The sequence below is a fragment of the Pongo abelii genome, chromosome 3, assembly GCF_028885655.2.
Source record: "Pongo abelii isolate AG06213 chromosome 3, NHGRI_mPonAbe1-v2.0_pri, whole genome shotgun sequence".
Classification (NCBI taxonomy): Eukaryota; Metazoa; Chordata; class Mammalia; order Primates; family Hominidae; genus Pongo; species Pongo abelii.
In genome coordinates this window covers 88,784,410-88,802,086 of record NC_071988.2, presented here as the reverse complement: position 1 = coordinate 88,802,086, position 17,677 = coordinate 88,784,410, and the positions used below count along the sequence as shown (strand labels likewise).

The following is a 17,677-nucleotide window of genomic DNA, read 5'->3' as shown; positions in this document are numbered from 1 at the left end:
GAGGCCGACTGGAGGAACTGCAGGGTCTGGAGGGCATGCAAGGGAGGAAACGCCAGGCCGGGAGAGGCCGCCGTGATGCATGAGCTTGGCCTCTGGAGGGCCTCCGCGAGGCAGGGGCTGGGCCTGGAGAGGCCACCGGAGTCATGACCTGGGCCTCAACAGGCCAGCGTGATGGAGGACCTCTCTCAGCGTGAGAGAGGCCAGTGTGAGGCAGGGGCTCATGCCTCTGGGCAGGGTGCCAGAGGCATAAGTTGGGCCTGAACAGGCCACCGTGAGGGAGGAGCTGGGCTGCACGTGGGCTGCCGGGAGGCAGGCAGGGACTTGGTCCCGGGAGGCTGCCGTGGGGTGACAGCTGGGTCTGGAGAGGCCCCTGGGAGGCAACAGCGGGGCCTGCAGAGGCTCTTCTCCAGCCAGAGCTGGGCCTGTACAGGCCACCGGGAGGCAGGACGTGGGCATGAACAGCTTGGCTGCAGAAACTTCGGGGCCTACAAACGCCAGCAGGAGCTGAGCCAAAAGAGCTTGCTTGCTGGGAGTCAGGAGCTGGGCTGGGAGACGCAGCCTGGAGGAACAGCTGGGCCTGCAGAGGCCGCCATGAGGGAGGCAGAGGCTGGGCCTCCTCAAGTCGGCCTCTCCAGACCCACTTGCAGCCTCCCGGCATCCTCTCTGGGCCCAGTTCTTCCTCCCGGCTGCGTCTCCAGGCCCGACTCCGGCCTCCCAACAACCTCTTTGGACTCAGCTCCCGCCCAGCTCCTGGCGGCCCTGGTAGGCCCACAACTTCCTGAAGCCAAGCTCCCCAGGCCCAGCTCAGGCCTCACAGTGGCCTCTCCAGGCTCACCTCCTGCCCTCCGATGGCGTCTCCAGGCTCCAAACGGCGTCCGGTCGGTGGACTCCTCCTGGCCCAGCTTGGGCCTCCTGGCAACCTCTGCAGGCCCAAGTCATCCTGAAGTCGGCCTCTCCAGGCCCAGCTCCGGCCTCCCAGCAAGCAAGCTCTTTTGGCTCAGCTCCTGCCCAGCTCCCACTGGCCTTTGTAGGCCCCGAACTTTCTCCAGCCAAGCTCTTCAGGCCCACCTCCTGCCTCCCGGTGCCTGAACTGGCCCAGCTCTGGCTGGAGAACAGCCTCTGCAGGCCCCGCTCTTGCCTCCCAGGGGCCTCTCCAGGCCCGGCTCTTGACCCACGGCAGCCTCCCGGGGCCAACTCCCTGCCTGCCTCCCGGCAGCCTGCGAGCGGCCCAGCTCCTCCCTCATGGTGGCCTGTTGAGGCCCAACTCATGCCTTTGGCACCCTGCCCAGAGGCGTGAGCCCCTGCCTCACACTGGCCTCTCTCACGCTGAGGTCCTCTCTCACGCTAGGACTTCTCTCAGCGTGACAGAGGACCTCAGCGTGAGAGAGGACCTCTCTCAGTGTGAGAGAGGACATGTTAGAGGACCTCTCAGCATGAGAGAGGACCTCTTTCAGCATGAGAAGGGACCTCTCTCAGCGTGAGAGAGGACCCCTCTCAGAGGACCTCTCTCAGCGGAGAGAGGACCCCTCTCAGAGGACCTCTCTCAGCGTGAGAGAGGACCCCTCTCAGAGGACCTCTCTCAGCGTGAGAGAGGACCCCTCTAAGAGAACCTCTCTGCGTGAGAGAGGACCCCTCTCAGAGGGCCTCTCTCACGCTGGCCTGTTGAGGCCCAACTCATGCCTCTGGCACCCTGCCCAGAGGCGTGAGCCCCTGCCTCACACTGGCCTCTCTCACGCTAGGAGTTCTCAGTGTGAGAGAGGACCTCAGCGTGAGAGAGGACCTGTCAGAGGACCTCTCTCAGCGTGAGAGAGGACCCCTCTCAGAGGAACTCTCTCAGCGTGAGAGAGGACCCCTCTCAGAGGAACTCTCTCAGCGTGAGAGAGGACCCCTCTCTGAGGACCTCTCTCACGCTGAGAGGTCCTCCCTGACGGTAGCTTGTTGAGGCCCAGCTCATGACTCTGGTGGCCTCTCCAGGCCCAGTCTCTGCCTGTTGGCTGGCGGCTTCTAGAGGCCCAGCCTCTACCTCAACAGTGGGCCCTCCAGGCCCACCTCTTGCCTCGCCGTGGCCTCCTCGGGCCAGGCTCCCGCCTCGGGACGGCCTCCGCAGGCCCAGCTCCTGCCTCGTGGAGGCCCTCCGGAGGCCAAGCTCATGCATCACGGCGGCCTCTCCCGGCCTGGCGTTTGCTCCATTGCATGCGCTCCAGGCCCTGCACTTCCTCCAGTCGGCCTCTCCAGGCCCAGCTGTTCCTCCCGGCGGCCTCTGCAGGCCGGAACTGTCATCAAATCGGCCTGTCCTGCCTCCCGGCGGCCTCTGCAGGCCCAGACTGTCGTCAAGTCGGCCTGTCCTGCCTCCCGGTGGCCTCTGCAGGCCCGGGGTGGCCAACTTGAGGACGACTTGGGCCTGTAGAGGTGGCTGGGAGGAAGAGCTGGGCCTGGAGAGGCCGACTGGAGGAAGTGCAGGGTCTGGAGGGCATGCAAGGGAGCAAACGCCAGGCCGGGAGAGGCCGCCGTGACGCATGAGCTTGGCCTCCGCGAGGCAGGGGCTGGGCCTGGAGAGGCCACCAGAGTCATGAGCTGGGCCTCAACAGGCCAGCGTGATGGAGGACCTCTCTCAGCGTGAGAGAGGCCAGTGTGAGGCAGGGGCTCACGCCTCTGGGCAGGGTGCCAGAGGCATGAGTTGGGCCTGAACAGGCCACCGTGAGGGAGGAGCTGGGCTGCACACGGGCTGCCGGGAGGCAGGCAGGGACTTGGTCCTGGGAGGCCGCCGTGGGGTGACAGCTGGGTCTGGAGAGGCCCCTGGGAGGCAACAGTGGGGCCTGCAGAGGCTCTTCTCCAGCCAGAGCTGGGCCTGTACAGGCCACCGGGAGGCAGGATGTGGGCATGAACAGCTTGGCTGCAGAAGCTTCGGGGCCTATAAATGCCAGCAGGAGCTGAGCCAAAAGAGCTTGCTTGCTGGGAGTCAGGGGCTGGGCTGGGAGATGCAGCCAGGAGGAAGAGCTGGGCCTGCAGAGGCCGCCATGAGGGAGGCAGAGGCTGGGCCTCCTCAAGTCGGCCTCTCCAGACCCACTTGCAGCCTCCCGGCATCCTCTCTGGGCCCAGTTCTTCCTCCTGGCTGCGTCTCCAGGCCCGACTCCGGCCTCCCAACAACCTCTTTGGACTCAGCTCCCGCTCAGCTCCTGGCGGCCCTGGTAGGCCCACAACTTCCTGAAGCCAAGCTCCCCAGGCCCAGCTCAGGCCTCACGGTGGCCTCTCCAGGCTCAGCTCCTGCCCTCCGACGGCGTCTCCAGGCTCCAAATGGCGTCCGGTCGGTGGACTCCTCCTGGCCCAGCTTGGGCCTCCCGGCAACCTCTGCAGGCCTAAGTCATCCTGAAGTCGGCCTCTCCAGGCCCAGTTCCGGCCTCCCAGCAAGCAAGCTCTTTTGGCTCAGCTCCTGCCCAGCTTCCACTGGCCTTTGTAGGCCCCGAACTTTCTCCAGCCAAGCTCTTCAGGCCCACCTCCTGCCTCCCGGTGCCTGAACTGGCCCAGCTCTGGCTGGAGAACAGCCTCTGCAGGCCCTGCTCTTGCCTCCCAGGGGCCTCTCCAGGCCCGGCTCTCGACCCACGGCGGCCTCCCGGGGCCAACTCCCTGCCTGCCTCCTGGCAGCCTGTGAGCGGCCCAGCTCCTCCCTCATGGTGGCCTGTTGAGGCCCAACTCATGCCTTTGGCACCCTGTCCAGAGGCGTGAGCCCCTGCCTCACACCGGCCTCTCTCAGCGTGAGAGAGGACCTGTTAGAGGACCTCTCTCAGCGTGAGAGAGGACCCCTCTCTGTGTGAGGGAGGACCCTCTCAGAGGACCTCTCTCATGCTGAGAGAGGACCCCTCTCAGAGGACCTCACGCTGAGAGAGGTCCTCCCTCACGCTGGCCTGTTGAGGCCCAATTCATTCCTTTGGCACCCTGCCCAGAGGCGTGAGCCCCTGCCTCACACTGGCCTCTCTCAGTTTGAGAGAGGACATGTTAGAGGACCTCTCAGCGTGAGAGACGACCTCTTTCAGCGTGAGAAGGGACCTCTCTCAGCGTGAGAGAGGACCCCTCTCAGAGGACCACTCTCAGCATGAGAGAGGACCCCTCTAAGAGGACCTCTCAGCGTGAGAGAGGACCCCTCTCAGAGCGCCTCTCTCACGCTGGCCTGTTGAGGCCCAACTCGTGCCTCTGGCACCCTGCTCAGAGGCGTGAGCCCCTGCCTCGCACTGGCCTCTCTCCCGCTGAGAGAGGTCCTCTCTCACGCTAGGAGTTCTCAGTGTGAGAGAGGACCTCAGCGTGAGAGAGGACCTGTCAGAGGACCTCTCTCAGCGGGAGAGAGGACCACTTTCAGCCTGAGAGAGGACCCCTCTCAGCGTGAGAGAGGACCCCTCTCAGAGGACCTCTCTCACGCTGAGAGAGGTCCTCCCTCACGGTAGCTTGTTGAGGCCCAGCTCATGACTCTGGTGGCCTCTCCAGGCCCAGCCCCTGCCTGTTGGCTGGCGGCTTCTAGAGGCCTAGCCTGTACGTCAACAGTGGGCCCTCCAGGCCCACCTCTTGCCTCGCCGTGGCCTTGGGCCAGGCTCCTGCCTCGGGGCGGCCTCCACAGGCCCAGCTCCTGCCTCGCGGAGGCCCTCCGGAGGCCAAGCTCATGCATCACGGCGGCCTCTCCCGGCCTGGCGTTTGCTCCTTTGCATGTGCTCCAGGCCCTGCACTTCCTCCAGTTGGCCTATCCAGGCCCAGCTCTTCCTCCCCGCGGCCTCTGCAGGCCCAGACTGTCTTCAAGTCGGCCTGTCCTGCCTCCCGGCGGCCTCTGCAGGCCTGGGGTGGCCAACTTGAGGACGACTTGGGCCTGTAGAGGCCGCTGGGAGGAAGAGCTGGGCCTGGAGAGGCCGACTGGAGGAAATGCAGGGTCTGGAGCGCATGCAAGGGAGCAAACGCCAGGCCGGGAGAGGCCGCCGTGATGCATGAACTTGGCCTCTGGAGGGCCTCCGCGAGGCAGGGGCTGGGCCTGGAGAGGCCACCGGAGTCATGAGCTGGGCCTCAACAGGCCAGTGTGATGGAGGACCTCAGTGTGAGAGAGGCCAGTGTGAGGCAGGGGCTCACGCCTCTGGGCAGGGTGCCAGAGGCATGAGTTGGGCCTGAACAGGCCACTGTGAGGGAGGAGCTGGGCTGCACGCGGGATGCCGGGAGGCAGGTAGGGACTTGGTCCTGGGAGGCCGCCGTGGGATGACAGCTGGGTCTGGAGAGGCCCCTGGGAGGCAACAGCGGGGCCTGCAGGGGCTCCTCTCCAGCCAGAGCTGGGCCTGTACAGGCCACCGGGAGGCAGGACGTGGGCATGAACAGCTTGGCTGCAGAAACTTCGGGGCGTACAAACGCCAGCAGGAGCTGAGCCAAAAGAGCTTGCTTGCTGGGAGTCAGGAGCTGGGCTGGGAGACGCAGCCAGGAGGAACAGCTGGGCCTGCAGAGACCGCCATGAGGGAGGCAGAGGCTGGGTCTCCTCAAGTCGGCCTCTCCAGACCCACTTGCAGCCTCCCGGCATCCTCTCTGGGCCCAGTTCTTTCTCCCGGCTGCATCTCCAGGCCCGACTCCAGCCTCCCAACAACCTCTTTGGACTCAGCTCCCGCCCAGCTCCCGGCGGCCCTGGTAGGCCCACAACTTCCTGAAGCCAAGCTCCCCAGGCCCAGCTCAGGCCTCACGGTGGCCTCGCCAGGCTCAGCTCCTGCCCTCCGAAAGCGTCTCCAGGCCCCAAATGGCGTCTGGTCGGTGGGCTCCTCTAGGCCCAGCTTGGGCCTCCCAGCGGCCTCTGTAGGCCCAAATCGTCCTGAAGTCGGCCTCTCCAGGCCCAGCTCCGGCCTCCTGGTGGCCTCTCTAGGGGCAACGTGTCCTCAATGAGGGCCCCTCCGGTGCCAGCTCCTGCCTCCCGTTGGCCTCTAGAGGCCCGGCCTCTACCTCACAGTGCGCCCTCCAGGCCCACCTGTTGCCTGGCGCCATGGCCTCCTCGGGCCAGGCTCCCACCTCGGGGCGGCCTCCGCAGGCCCAGCTCCTGCTTCCCGGAGGCCAAGCTGGGACGTCACGGCAGCATTTTGCGGCCTAGCATTTGCTCCTTTGCATCCGCTCCAGGCGCTGGACTTCCTCCAGTCAGCCTTTCCAGGCCCAGCTCTTCCTCCTAGCGGCCTCTGCAGGCCCAGACTGCCCTTGAGTCGGTCTCTCCAGGGCCAGCTCTGGCCTCCCAGCAGCCTCTGCAAGCCCAAGTCATCCTCAAGTTGGCCTGGAAGTGGGCCTGGAAGAGCTGCAGGTCAGCCTCCCAGAGCCCAGCTCCATCCTCTCGGCAGCCTCTCCAGGTGCAAAACTTCCTCAACTCAAGGCTGGGTGTGGTGGCTCACGCCTGTAATCCCAGCACTTTGGGAGGTCGAGGCGGGCGGATCATGAGGTCAGGAGATCGAGACCATCCTGGCTAAAATGGTGAAACCGCGTTTCTACTAGAAATACAAAAAATTAGCCATGCGTGGTAGCGGGTGCCTGTAGTCCCAGCTACTAGGGAGGCTGAGGCAGGAGAATGGCGTGAACCCGGGAGGCGGAGCTTGCAGTGAGGAGATAGCGCCACTGCACTCCGGCCTGGGCGAAAGAGCGAGACTCTTCCCCTAACTCATTTTATGAGGCCAGCATCATCCTGATACCAAAGCCTGGCAGAGGCACAACAAAAAAAGAGAATTTTAGACCAATATCCTGGATGAACATTGATGCAAAAATCCTCAATAAAATACTGGCAAACAGAATCCAGCAGCAAATCAAAAAGCTTATCCACCATGATCAAGTGGGCTCCATCCCTGCGATGCAAGGCTGGTTCGATATTCGCAAATCAATAAATGTAATCCAGCATATAAACAGAACCAAAGTCAAAAACCACATGATTATCTCAATAGATGCAGAAAAGGCCTTTGACAAAATTCAACAACCCTTCATGCTAAAAACTCTCAATAAATTAGGTATTGATGGGTCGTATCTCAAAATAATAAGAGCCATTTATGACAAACCCACAGCCAATATCATACTGAATGGGCAAAAACTGGAAGCATTCCCTTTGAAAACTGGCACAAGACAGGGATGCCCTCTCTCACCACTTCTATTCAACATAGTGTTGGAAGTGCTGGCCAGGGCAATTAGGCAAGAGAAGGAAATCAAGGGTATTCAATTAGGAAAAGAGGAAGTCAAATTGTCCCTGTTTGCAGATGACATGATAATATATCTAGAAAACCCCATTGTCTCAGCCCAAAATCTCCTTAAGCTGATAAGCAACTTCAGCAAAGTCTCAGGGTACAAAATCAATGTACAAAAATCACAAGCATTCTTATACATCAATAACAGACAAACAGAGAGCCAAATCATGAGTGAACTCCCATTCACAATTGCTTCAAAGAGAATAAAATACCTAAGAATCCAACTTACAAGGGACGTGAAGGACCTCTTCAAGGAGAACTACAAACCACTGCTCAAGGAAATAAAAGAGGATACAAAGAAATGGAAGAACATTCCATGCTCATGGGTAGGAAGAATCAATATCATGAAAATGGCCATCCTTCCCAAGGTAATTTACAGATTCAATGCCATCCCCATCAAGCTACCAATGGCTTTCTTCACAGAATTGGAAAAAACTACTTTAAAGTTCATATGGCACCAAAAAAGAGCCCGCATCGCCAAGTCAATCCTAAGCCAAAGAACAAAGCTGGAGGCATCACGCTACCTGACTTCAAACTATAGTACAAGGCTACAGTAACCAAAACAGCATGGTACTGGTACCAAAACAGAGATATAGATCAATGGAACAGAACAGAGCCATCAGAAATAATGCCACATATCTACAACTATCTGATCTTTGACAAACCTGACAAAAACAAGAAATGGGGAAAGGATTCCCTATTTAATAAATGATGCTGGGAAAACTGGCTAGCCATATGTAGAAAGCTGAAACTGGATCCCTTCCTTACACCTTATACAAAAATCAATTCAAGATGGATTAAAGACTTAAATGTTAGACGTAAAACCATAAAAACCCTAGAAGAAAACCTAGGCAATACCATTCAGGACATAGGCATGGGCAAGGACTTCATGTCTAAAACACCAAAAGCAATGGCAACAAAAGCCAAAATTGACAAATGGGATCTAATTAAACTAAAGAGCTTCTGCACAGCAATGGAAACTACCATCAGAGTGAACAGGTAACCTACAAAATGGGAGAAAATTTTCGCAACCTACTCATCTGACAAAGGGCTAATATCCAGAATCTACAATGAACTCCAACAAATTTACAAGAAAAAAACAAACAACCCCATCAAAAAGTGGGCGAAGGACATGAACAGCCACTTCTCAAAAGAAGACATTTATGCAGCCAAAAAACACATGAAAAAATGCTCACCATCACTGGCCATCAGAGAAATGCAAATCAAAACCACAATGAGATACCATCTCACACCAGTTAGAATGGCAATCATTAAAAAGTCAGGAAACAACAGGTGCTGGAGAGGATGTGGAGAAATAGGAACACTTTTACACTGTTGGTGGGACTGTAAACTAGTTCAACCCTTGTGGAAGTCAGTGTGGCGATTCCTCAGGGATCTAGAACTAGAAATTCCATTTGACCCAGCTATCCCATTACTGGGTATATACCCAAAGGACTATAAATCATGCTGCTATAAAGACACATGCACACGTATGTTTATTGCGGCATTATTCACAATAGCAAAGACTTGGAAGCAACCCAAATGTCCAACAATGATAGACTGGATTAAGAAAATGTGGCACATATACACCATGGAATACTATGCAGCCATAAAAAATGATGAGTTCACGTCCTTTGTAGGGACATGGATGAAATTGGAAATCATCATTCTCAGTAAACTATCACAAGAACAAAAAACCAAACACCGCATATTCTCACTCATAGGTGGGAATTGAACAATGAGAACACATGGACCCAGGAAGGGGAACATCACACTTTGGGGACTGTTGTGGGGTGGGGAGAGGGGGGAGGGATAGCATTGGGAGATATACCTAATGCTAGATGACGAGTTGGTGGGTGCAGCGCACCAGCATGGCACATGTATACATATGTAACTTACTTGCACGTTGTGCACATGTACCATAGAGCCTAAAGTATAATAATAATAATAAGAAGAAGAAGAAGAAGAAGAAGAAAAAAAAAGAATGTATATTCTGCAGTTGTATGAAGCATGCTATAAATGTCCATTAGGTCAAAAAAAAAAAGAATAAATGGTGGTTTTCAAGGGCCAGGGTAAAGGGGAAATGGAAAGTTGCTGATCAATGGTTATAAAATCTCAGTTATGCAAATTGAAAAATTTCTATGCATCTGCTACCCAACATTGTTCGTATAGTGAACAATACTGTATTTTACATTTAAACTTTTGTTGAGGGTAGGCCTCATGCTAATTTTCTTGCCACTATAAAATAAAAATTTAAAAAAAAAAAAAAAAAACTTCCTCAAGTCAGTCTCTCCAGGCCCAGCTCCTCCTGCCTCCCAGTGGCCTCTTTCGGCCCAGCCCAGCTCATGGCTCTCAGCGGACTTCCCAGGCCCTGGTTTTGACTTTCGGCGGCCTCTTCAGGCCCAGAACTTGACCTCCAGTCAGCCTTTGCAGGCCCAGCCTCCTGCCTCCCAAAGGCCTGCACGGGTCCGGTCTTGGCCTCACGGCAGACCCTCCATGCCCAGCTAGCTCTCGCCTCACTGCGGCCTCCCCATTCCCAAGCTCCTGCTTTTTGGCCGCTTCGGCAGGCCCAGCTCCCGCCTGCCAGTGGCCTCTTTAGGCCCAGCTCATTCCTCACAACGGCCTTTCCAGGTCCCGTTTTTCCTTTCCGGCAGCCTCTTGGCCTCTAATTTTTTTATCTTTTGTGTATAAATCCCAAAATATGGAATTTTGGAATATTTCCACCATTATATAAATATTTTGGTAGGTAATTTATTTGGAGTGAGTTTCTGCACCAAGCCCGAATTTTTTGTTTTATTTTCCTTATTATTTGGTGTTAAACAGGTTTAATGACGGTCATGGCAACTTTTTGGCACAATAAGAAACATCGCCCATGATCAACGTGTTCTGTTCTGGGGAAGGGGGCAAAGGCAGGGTGAATCACTTTCTTAAAAAGTACAACTCAAGTTGAGAGTGCAGAGGGAATGGGGAGAAAACCCTCCCGCTGCCTGTGTCGAAGTGCAGGAGCCCCCACTCCCATACTCACCTGAGTCCAGCCCCTCTGGGGAAAGAAGGGATGCATGAACTCCCCCTGTTCCATAGGCGCCTCCCTGTGGCCCAAGGCCCTCTTCACACTCCATCTTGTAGCCCCAGCAGGAGCTATTTTCCGAAAAGTGAAAAGCTCTGAAGGTCCCACACTTCATGGTATATACGTACAGGGGCTCAGAGGACGGAAACTGCCCAGCTTTCCCCTGGCACAGCTGCAGGAGTAGGGGGGTATATATAAGAGGAGCAGGCCTTGGCCAGGCTCACGCCTGTAATCCCAGCACTTTGGGAGGTGGAGGCAGGTGGATCACGGTGTCAGGAGATCAAAATCAGCCTGGCCAAGATGGTGAAGCCCTGTCTGTACTAAAAATACAAAAATTAGCCGGATGTGGTAGCGTGCACCTGTAATCCCAGCTACCCGGAAGGCTGAGGCAGGAGAGTGGCATGAACCTGGCAGGAAGAGGTTGCCGTGAGCCAAGATTGCACCACTGCACTCCCGCCTGGGCGACAGAGCAAGACTGTGTCTCCAAAAAAAAAAAAAAAAAGAAGAAGCAGGCCTTATTCCGTCCCACCCAAACTGAAAGGATTAAATGGCTTTACCCGGCAGAAGATAACCATCCTGCCCTCCATTGCTACCCCCACATACTGTCCATGTTCTCAGGGGGTACTGTGAGTCCTGGGATCTTCTTTGGGGTCACCCACCTGCCTGTGGTAGTTATGGAGGGACCCAGGTGTTGAGGCAGGGCTGGGGTGTCCCCTTCCAGCCAGGCTGTTGAGGCCCCAACTCTGGGGCAGAGGCAGTGGCAGGGCAGCCAGGGTTGCACCAGAGCCTGAGCAGGGTGAGATGGGGTCAGGCAGGGCTGGGAGTCAGGGCAGGGGCAGCAGCAGTGGACCCGCTATGCACACATCTTCTTCTCCAAGGTTTGTGTGCAGAACATCCTGCCCATGCTGCCCCAGCAGCTTCAGTTGGCACCTGCCCCAGTCCAGCCTCTGGGACCCATGCAGCGGCTCCCAGCGGCCCTGCACCCACCACCAGCATCCATTTCATCTGCAGTTGAAGATCCGTGAGGTGCCCAGAAGATCATGCAGTCATCAATCCCACAGAGCAGCCCGCGAGGCTGAGGCTCCTCCCACTGGACCGCCCCCCAACTGGCACCACTGCTGCCCCTGCCCCTACTGCCAGCCTCACGTGACTCTCGGGCAGAGGCAGTGGTGGGGCAGCCAGGGCAGCGTCAGAGTCTGAGCCAGGTGAGGTGGGGTCAGGACCCCCGCAGGGCTGGGAGTCAGGGCAGGGGCAGAACAAGCCTTGGAGGGGAAGATGTGTGCATAGTGGGCCTGGAGGGCGGCTGTGGCCTAGTGGACAGGAAGAAGCAGTGGGCCTGGAAGAGCTGCATGATCAGGGCCGGCACTGGTCCAGGGCGTGTGCAGTGAAGAGGACAGTGCTTTCTCGGTCTCCGGTTCCTTGAGCCCGTCCTCAGCTTCTTCACCTGTACAGACAAAGGGGAAGCTGTCCCCATCACACATGGCACACTTGGGGGTGTTGGGCTTTGGGCTGCAGCTGGAGCATCTTCTCATTTTGCATTTGGGCATGGTAGGGTCCTCCAGTGTGGGATCCATGTCCGTGGTGTTCCCTCTGCCCTGACCCCAAAAGCCCAGTCAGTTTCTCCTCTTCAGGCTCTGCCCCCTGGGTGGCTCAGCCCAGCTCCTGCCTAGGAAAGCCTTAGTGTTGGGAGGGACCGCAATGACTGAGGGGCCTGGTAGCTCCAGGTTGCCCACACTTTCAGGTCTCTTGCACCAGAAGGTGGCAGGATCCATTGGGAGGAAACAGGTCACCTTGGAAGGCGTACCTGGGCCCCCATCCCCAGGGGTAGGGGCCATAGGGGGCCCGCACTGCTGCCCTGACCAGACTCCTGGGCTTGAAGGCTCCTGGGCCCAGTAAGAAGGAGACGGGTGCCAAGGTTGAGGAGGAAGCATCCGAGTATGTGTAGGAGGAGGACGGAGTGGGACCATAGACTTTGCCAAAAACTGCAGGTGGATCGGGGGACCCTGGGGGCTCAGGATCCAGCAAGGGGTGGCAGGAGTAAAGGAGGAAAAAATGACAGGTGCAAATACCTTCCCACCAAAGCCCTTGTTGCCCTCTGGCTCCTCCCCAGAGCTGTCCCCACTCTCAGCCAGTCACCCACTCCTTGAACTTGAGATCAGTGTCAGTGGTGCTAAAGCCATCATCAGCAATGACATCATCACCCCCTCCTCATGGATGACCATGTGTTCCTTGTCACTCGCTATGTCCTCACTGGCCATGTGCTGGGAATGAGCAGCTCAGGTGGGCAGCTGAGTTTCATGTCCTTACATTTTAGTTATACTCCTTATAAAAAGCAACTATATAGTTGAACTTTTTAAAAAATTGAATTCCACAAATCTCTGTCTTTATGAAGACATTTAGTCAATTTCCAATTATTAGGTTTATCATTTTTTTTCTCTGCTGAATTGGAAATTATAAACTCAATAGTTGTTGTATGGTTGGTTATCCCTGAATTAATTTTAAAAGTCTAGAATTAGTTAACATCTTTCTATCTATACTGAGAACCAGTGAGATGTCAGAACACTTTAAATATAAATATCCTTCATCTGACCTACATGACATTATATCTAGTACTTAAACACAGAAAAGAATATAAATTGGCATTGTTATTGTTTCATAAATATAACATTTGCTAAAATATATAACAGCCTCTTGGCTCATCATTTTTAGAAACTGCCTTAGCAAAATTTGATTTCGATAGATAAAACACTCTTATTTTTTACTCTAAACAAGCCTTGTAACTTACACATTTAAAAAAAACTGCTCAGCACATAATTTAAGTATATTGTTTGAGGCTTTAAATATAATTAATACTTTAGTATGTTCTCTTTCTTTAATGAAGTACTTAATTAGCCTTAACTCATTCATCTCTCAGATAAAGTTATGATTTTTAACACTTAATCTTTCTTGAAACAAGCGTTTATACTAAATGAGTAGATAGTAAACATCAATAGCAGTGAAAATTTATGTGCATATGTGTTTGTGCGTATATCGAAGATGATGTTCCCATGTGAATGCATTTTATTTAATTTTGTAACCAAGTATTTTAACTGTGAAATTCATTTTAAACCTTTTTTTTTCCTTTTTTTCCTCTCAAGTCTTAAGATGTAACCTTGAAACAGATTGTAGAAACATTTTTTCTTAGCCTTGAGATAAAGCCTTGAAATGTACTTCGAAACTCTGCTTCCCTGTTTCCCAGCAGACAGTCCCTTGCACCATACACACTTATCTAACTGCATGCTTGTTAAGAAATTCCAGGGTCTAATTTTATAACAAGCCAGGCAAGGAGGCCCAGCTGCGGAATTCTCCCCAACAAGGAGATTGCCTCAGGACAGATAATCTACAACCCAGCCACAACCGAGATGGTCCAGCCAGCACTCCAGGTGGACAGTGACTCAAGATAGCCTTTGGAACAAGATATTCAGACCTGCACCCTGTGTTTCTCCTGCTGGTTTCCATACCAAGTCTCTCCCTTTTAAACCCCTTCTCCCAAGACTAACATTTGAAATGGTCTTTTGGAGGCAAGAACCTGACCATTTCCCAACTGCTAGCATTTGAATGAAGTTGCTTTCCTTTCACTACACTTTGCTTCTTGTATTCTGGCCCTTGAGCAGTGAGCAGCTGGACTTGCATTCAGTTACAATTCTAAAAGGTTAATTTTGACAGCTTCTTTAATAAACACGTATATACCCAGTCCCTGGGATTTTAAAATAACTGTTATATTTGCCTTTTTTAACCTTTCTAATTGGATATAATTATTTATATAATTATATATACAAATCTTAGATTCAGTGTGAAAGAATACATTACTTCATTTGCAAATCCTTCTTGTATTACTTTTGTAATCTATATGTTATGTGATGGTATATAATTCCTAATTCTGAAGGGCATGGCTTTTTCACTCTGGAATACTCCATCTTTCTTACAGGTATACAGCTCATTATTATTATTATTATTATTATTATTATTATTATTATTATTAGAGATGGAGTCTCACTCTGTTTCCCAGGCTGGAGTGCAGTGGCACGATCTCGGCTCACTGCCAGCTCTCCCTCTCAGGTTCACGCCATTCTCCTGCCTCAGCCTCCCGAGTAGCTGGGACTACAGGCGCCCACCACCACGCCTGGGTAATTGTTTATATTTTTCGTAGAGATGGGGTTTCACCATGTTAGCCAGGATGGTCTCGATCTCCTGACCTCGTGATTCGCCTGCCTCGGCCTCCCAAAGTGCTGGGATTACAGGTGAGAGCCAGCTCATTATTTATTTCCAAACATACTGGCTTCTGAACGGTACTTTATAATAAATGTTTGTGAAGTGAAGGATAAATAAATACATAAATTAATATTTCAAAGTCATTAAGGTCTCCAAAATTAAGAATACAGTAACTACATGTGGTTTCTATTTGAGTGCTTATTTCTGTGGTTAATAACAATTACTTTTTTATGAAAAATTGACCATATATGGATTCATTGATTATATATATATAAATTGATATAATGCCCTAAGATCCAAGGATCAGTGATTCAGTATATTGCAAACTGCACTACATAAACATTTAAAGAATTTAAGATTATTCTATTTAACTTGATTTAATAACTGAGTTTTTAGTATTAAATGCCTTACCTGATTCTTAGCATTTGCATGCCATTCTTTCTAAAAGTTAAATTTGCTTGCCTCCCATATGCAAGTGTAGGATAGTTCTAGCCTCCAGAAAAAAAAATCTAACATTTTAGCAGAAGAAATTTAAGGAGCACCTCACCAATATTAGGCAATACCCTGACTACTAATGACTCCAACTTGTGCTCATCCTGGTTACCCATTTTGCTGCTGACATTTTGTTCCTACCTTGTATTCTCTTTTAATAACTATAACCTTATCTAAGATTTGGGTTTTGAATTATTCATTGCTTTTGATAAACTCAACTCCTCTACTAAGTCTGTAGAAGACTGTCCCTGTCCCTGAATTAGGCCTATGACTGTGACACTCTCCTTAAGATGTTTAACAGAATCCATTCCTCCTGAAACTCAGTGGGGTTTGGAGTCAGACACACCTGAGACAGAATTCTAATTTAGTTTCTTTCAAAGTAATTTCTAATTTACTTTCTTTCATTAATGCAGATCCATTTATTAAATTACTTGAACTCCAGTTTTCTATAAAAGAAAGCAGTGTAAAATATTGTTTCTACAATTGCTATTAATTATAACTATAGTAGTACTGCTTATAACATGCTAGGACCTATTTTAAGCATTTTACATATTGATAATTGCATTCTCATGACAACATTTTGAAGCAGATATTCTTAGGAATTTTTCAATCACCAAATGAGATAACCTGTGTAACTTTGCTGGAATATAGTGAACATTCAACAGTTTAATAAATGTTATTCCCTCTTACTTAAACAAATGAACTATATTTGGCAAGCATGTAAGTCTGTACATTATCAGACTTTGAACAATCATAAATAAATAAAACATGCACTTAAAAAGCCAAGTATTTTCCCTCCTATTTTTTTCCATTTTAATCTCTAAATTTCCACCAGCATTTTTCTGACACACATGCTAATATTTCCTCATTAACAACAAAACACAAAAACTACATAAAATAACTTTTCTTATGTTTGTTATCTTCTGTAACTCCCATCCTCACTGAATTCCCTTCTCTTTGACAGTAAAACTTCTAAAATAATTTGTATTTTATTCCAGCTGCTATCCTCTTCCATCAATTAGCTCAAGCCTTGAGTCATGACATTTCCCAGAGAGTCTACAAGAATTTCTCTCTGAAGTCATGGAAGAAACTTTAAAAGCAGTGGGTTTTTCGTTTCATTTTTCTTAATGCAAGTGTAGGATAGTTGAAGTCTCCAAATAGCGACCCTGCTTTCCTTCACTGCATGGGCTTCTATGACGCTACTCACTTTCCACCTTGTCTTGCTTCTCTGGCAGCACCTTTCCTTGGTCTTATTACGGCTTTCTCAGTGAAGCTATTCTCAAGGATTATCTTCACATTTTCTCTCTTTTCCTCCTACACTCTATCTTTCTCAGAGTTGTAACCATAATCTCTGTAATTTCTAAAACACTGTCTTCATTTGCATCTCTCATGAGACTTTTTTCTGTTTTTAAATAAATGTTTCCCCACTCCTTTGGTTGACTGTATTTATTTATTTACCTATTTATTTATTTTGAGATAGATTCTTGTTCTGTCACCAGGCTAGAGTGCAGTGGCATGATCTCGGTTCACTGCAGCCTCTGCCTCCTGGGTTCAAGCAATCCTCCTGCCTCAGCCTCCTGAGTAGCTGGGATTACAGGCACCTGACACCACACCCTGCAAATTTTTGTAGTTTTAGTAGAGACGGAGTTTCACCATGTTGGCCAGGATGGACTTGATCTCCTGACCTCGTGATCTGGCCACCTCGGTCTCCCAGCATGCTGGGATTACAGGCATGAGCCACCTCGCCCGGCCTGGTTGACCCCTAAGAACCACTGCTTTCTGATTCTGACTAGATTATTCATCAGTCTCCAAAATCTCTGAACCTTTGGTTGCTTGTAATTTCTTTCTCCCATCTCTGGCCATGCAAGTAAGCCCACCTTTGGGGCACATAATTTGTGGTTCACTCGGTATACATTCCCATCATCTTACCAGTCTCATCAGATTCACTGTCATGAACCTTAAAAGGTAAAACTTCTTTCCAGAGTCTCTTATAGGAAGGGATGATCATATGACACATTTCTGAAAAATGACAGAAAACTGGAAATGTGCCAGGCATAGGAGGGCAAATTTGCTCTACTAATACAGGTGTCAAACTTCCCATTTCCTTTTTCTCCCCTGCTGTCTAAATAATGTTTTAATGGCTGAAGCTTCAACATCCATCTGACAGTATGAAGAATAGAGAAAGGAAATTTAGCCCCAGCATCCTCAAGCTGGTGAACCAAAGCCAGGCACTATCTGGCTGTGAGCACTTTTTATAAGAGGAAAAATTTCAGCGAATCCGCTTATGTTTAGCTGAAATGTGTCACATGCAGATCAATGCGATCTCTAACGAGCATAGTACCCTTTAGTATCCAGCTTAAATTCTGATCATTTCCCTCCAGCCCAAAGTCATTGCTCCCTCTTAAGTTTCCTTCTTTTCGTGTAGGAAAAGATACACTGGCTTTGTCAACAGGGACCAGAATTAGGATTCTGCCACTTAGGTGCTAACCAGATTATGCAATTTATTCTCTGTTCTTCTGTACATGCTTTTAGAATGGAAAAGAAACATCTGGAAGGTTTAATGTTAAGGGATGAAGGAGAAAATGGAAAACTGCATGACATTTAAAGGAATCTTCCTAAGAAAGCCATGGAGTGAGCCATATAGACATGC

General features: G+C 51.2%; 1 protein-coding gene and 3 pseudogenes across 1 annotated transcript; all 4 read left to right on the top strand.

Annotated features, from left to right (window-relative positions):
- Positions 1-595: 595 nt before the first annotated feature.
- Positions 596-1,297, top strand: LOC129058798 (putative uncharacterized protein FLJ46235; annotated as a pseudogene).
- Positions 1,298-1,952: 655 nt separating this feature from the next.
- Positions 1,953-3,723, top strand: LOC129059172 (uncharacterized; annotated as a pseudogene).
- A 1,459-nt stretch (positions 3,724-5,182) lies between these two features.
- LOC129059171 (putative uncharacterized protein FLJ44672) lies at positions 5,183-5,897 on the top strand. Its single transcript, XM_054554768.2, has one exon. The coding sequence runs from the start codon at positions 5,227-5,229 to the stop codon at positions 5,890-5,892; it is 666 nt and encodes a 221-aa protein (XP_054410743.1). The 5' UTR covers positions 5,183-5,226; the 3' UTR covers positions 5,893-5,897.
- Positions 5,898-6,167: 270 nt separating this feature from the next.
- Positions 6,168-9,865, top strand: LOC129058799 (putative uncharacterized protein FLJ44672; annotated as a pseudogene).
- The last annotated feature ends 7,812 nt before the right edge of the window (positions 9,866-17,677 follow it).

What these genes read in the sequence shown, in the direction of transcription:
- LOC129059171 (XM_054554768.2), top strand. Translation starts at nt 5,227, where the DNA reads ATGACAGCTGGGTCTGGAGAGGCCCCTGGGAGGCAACAGCGGGGCCTG.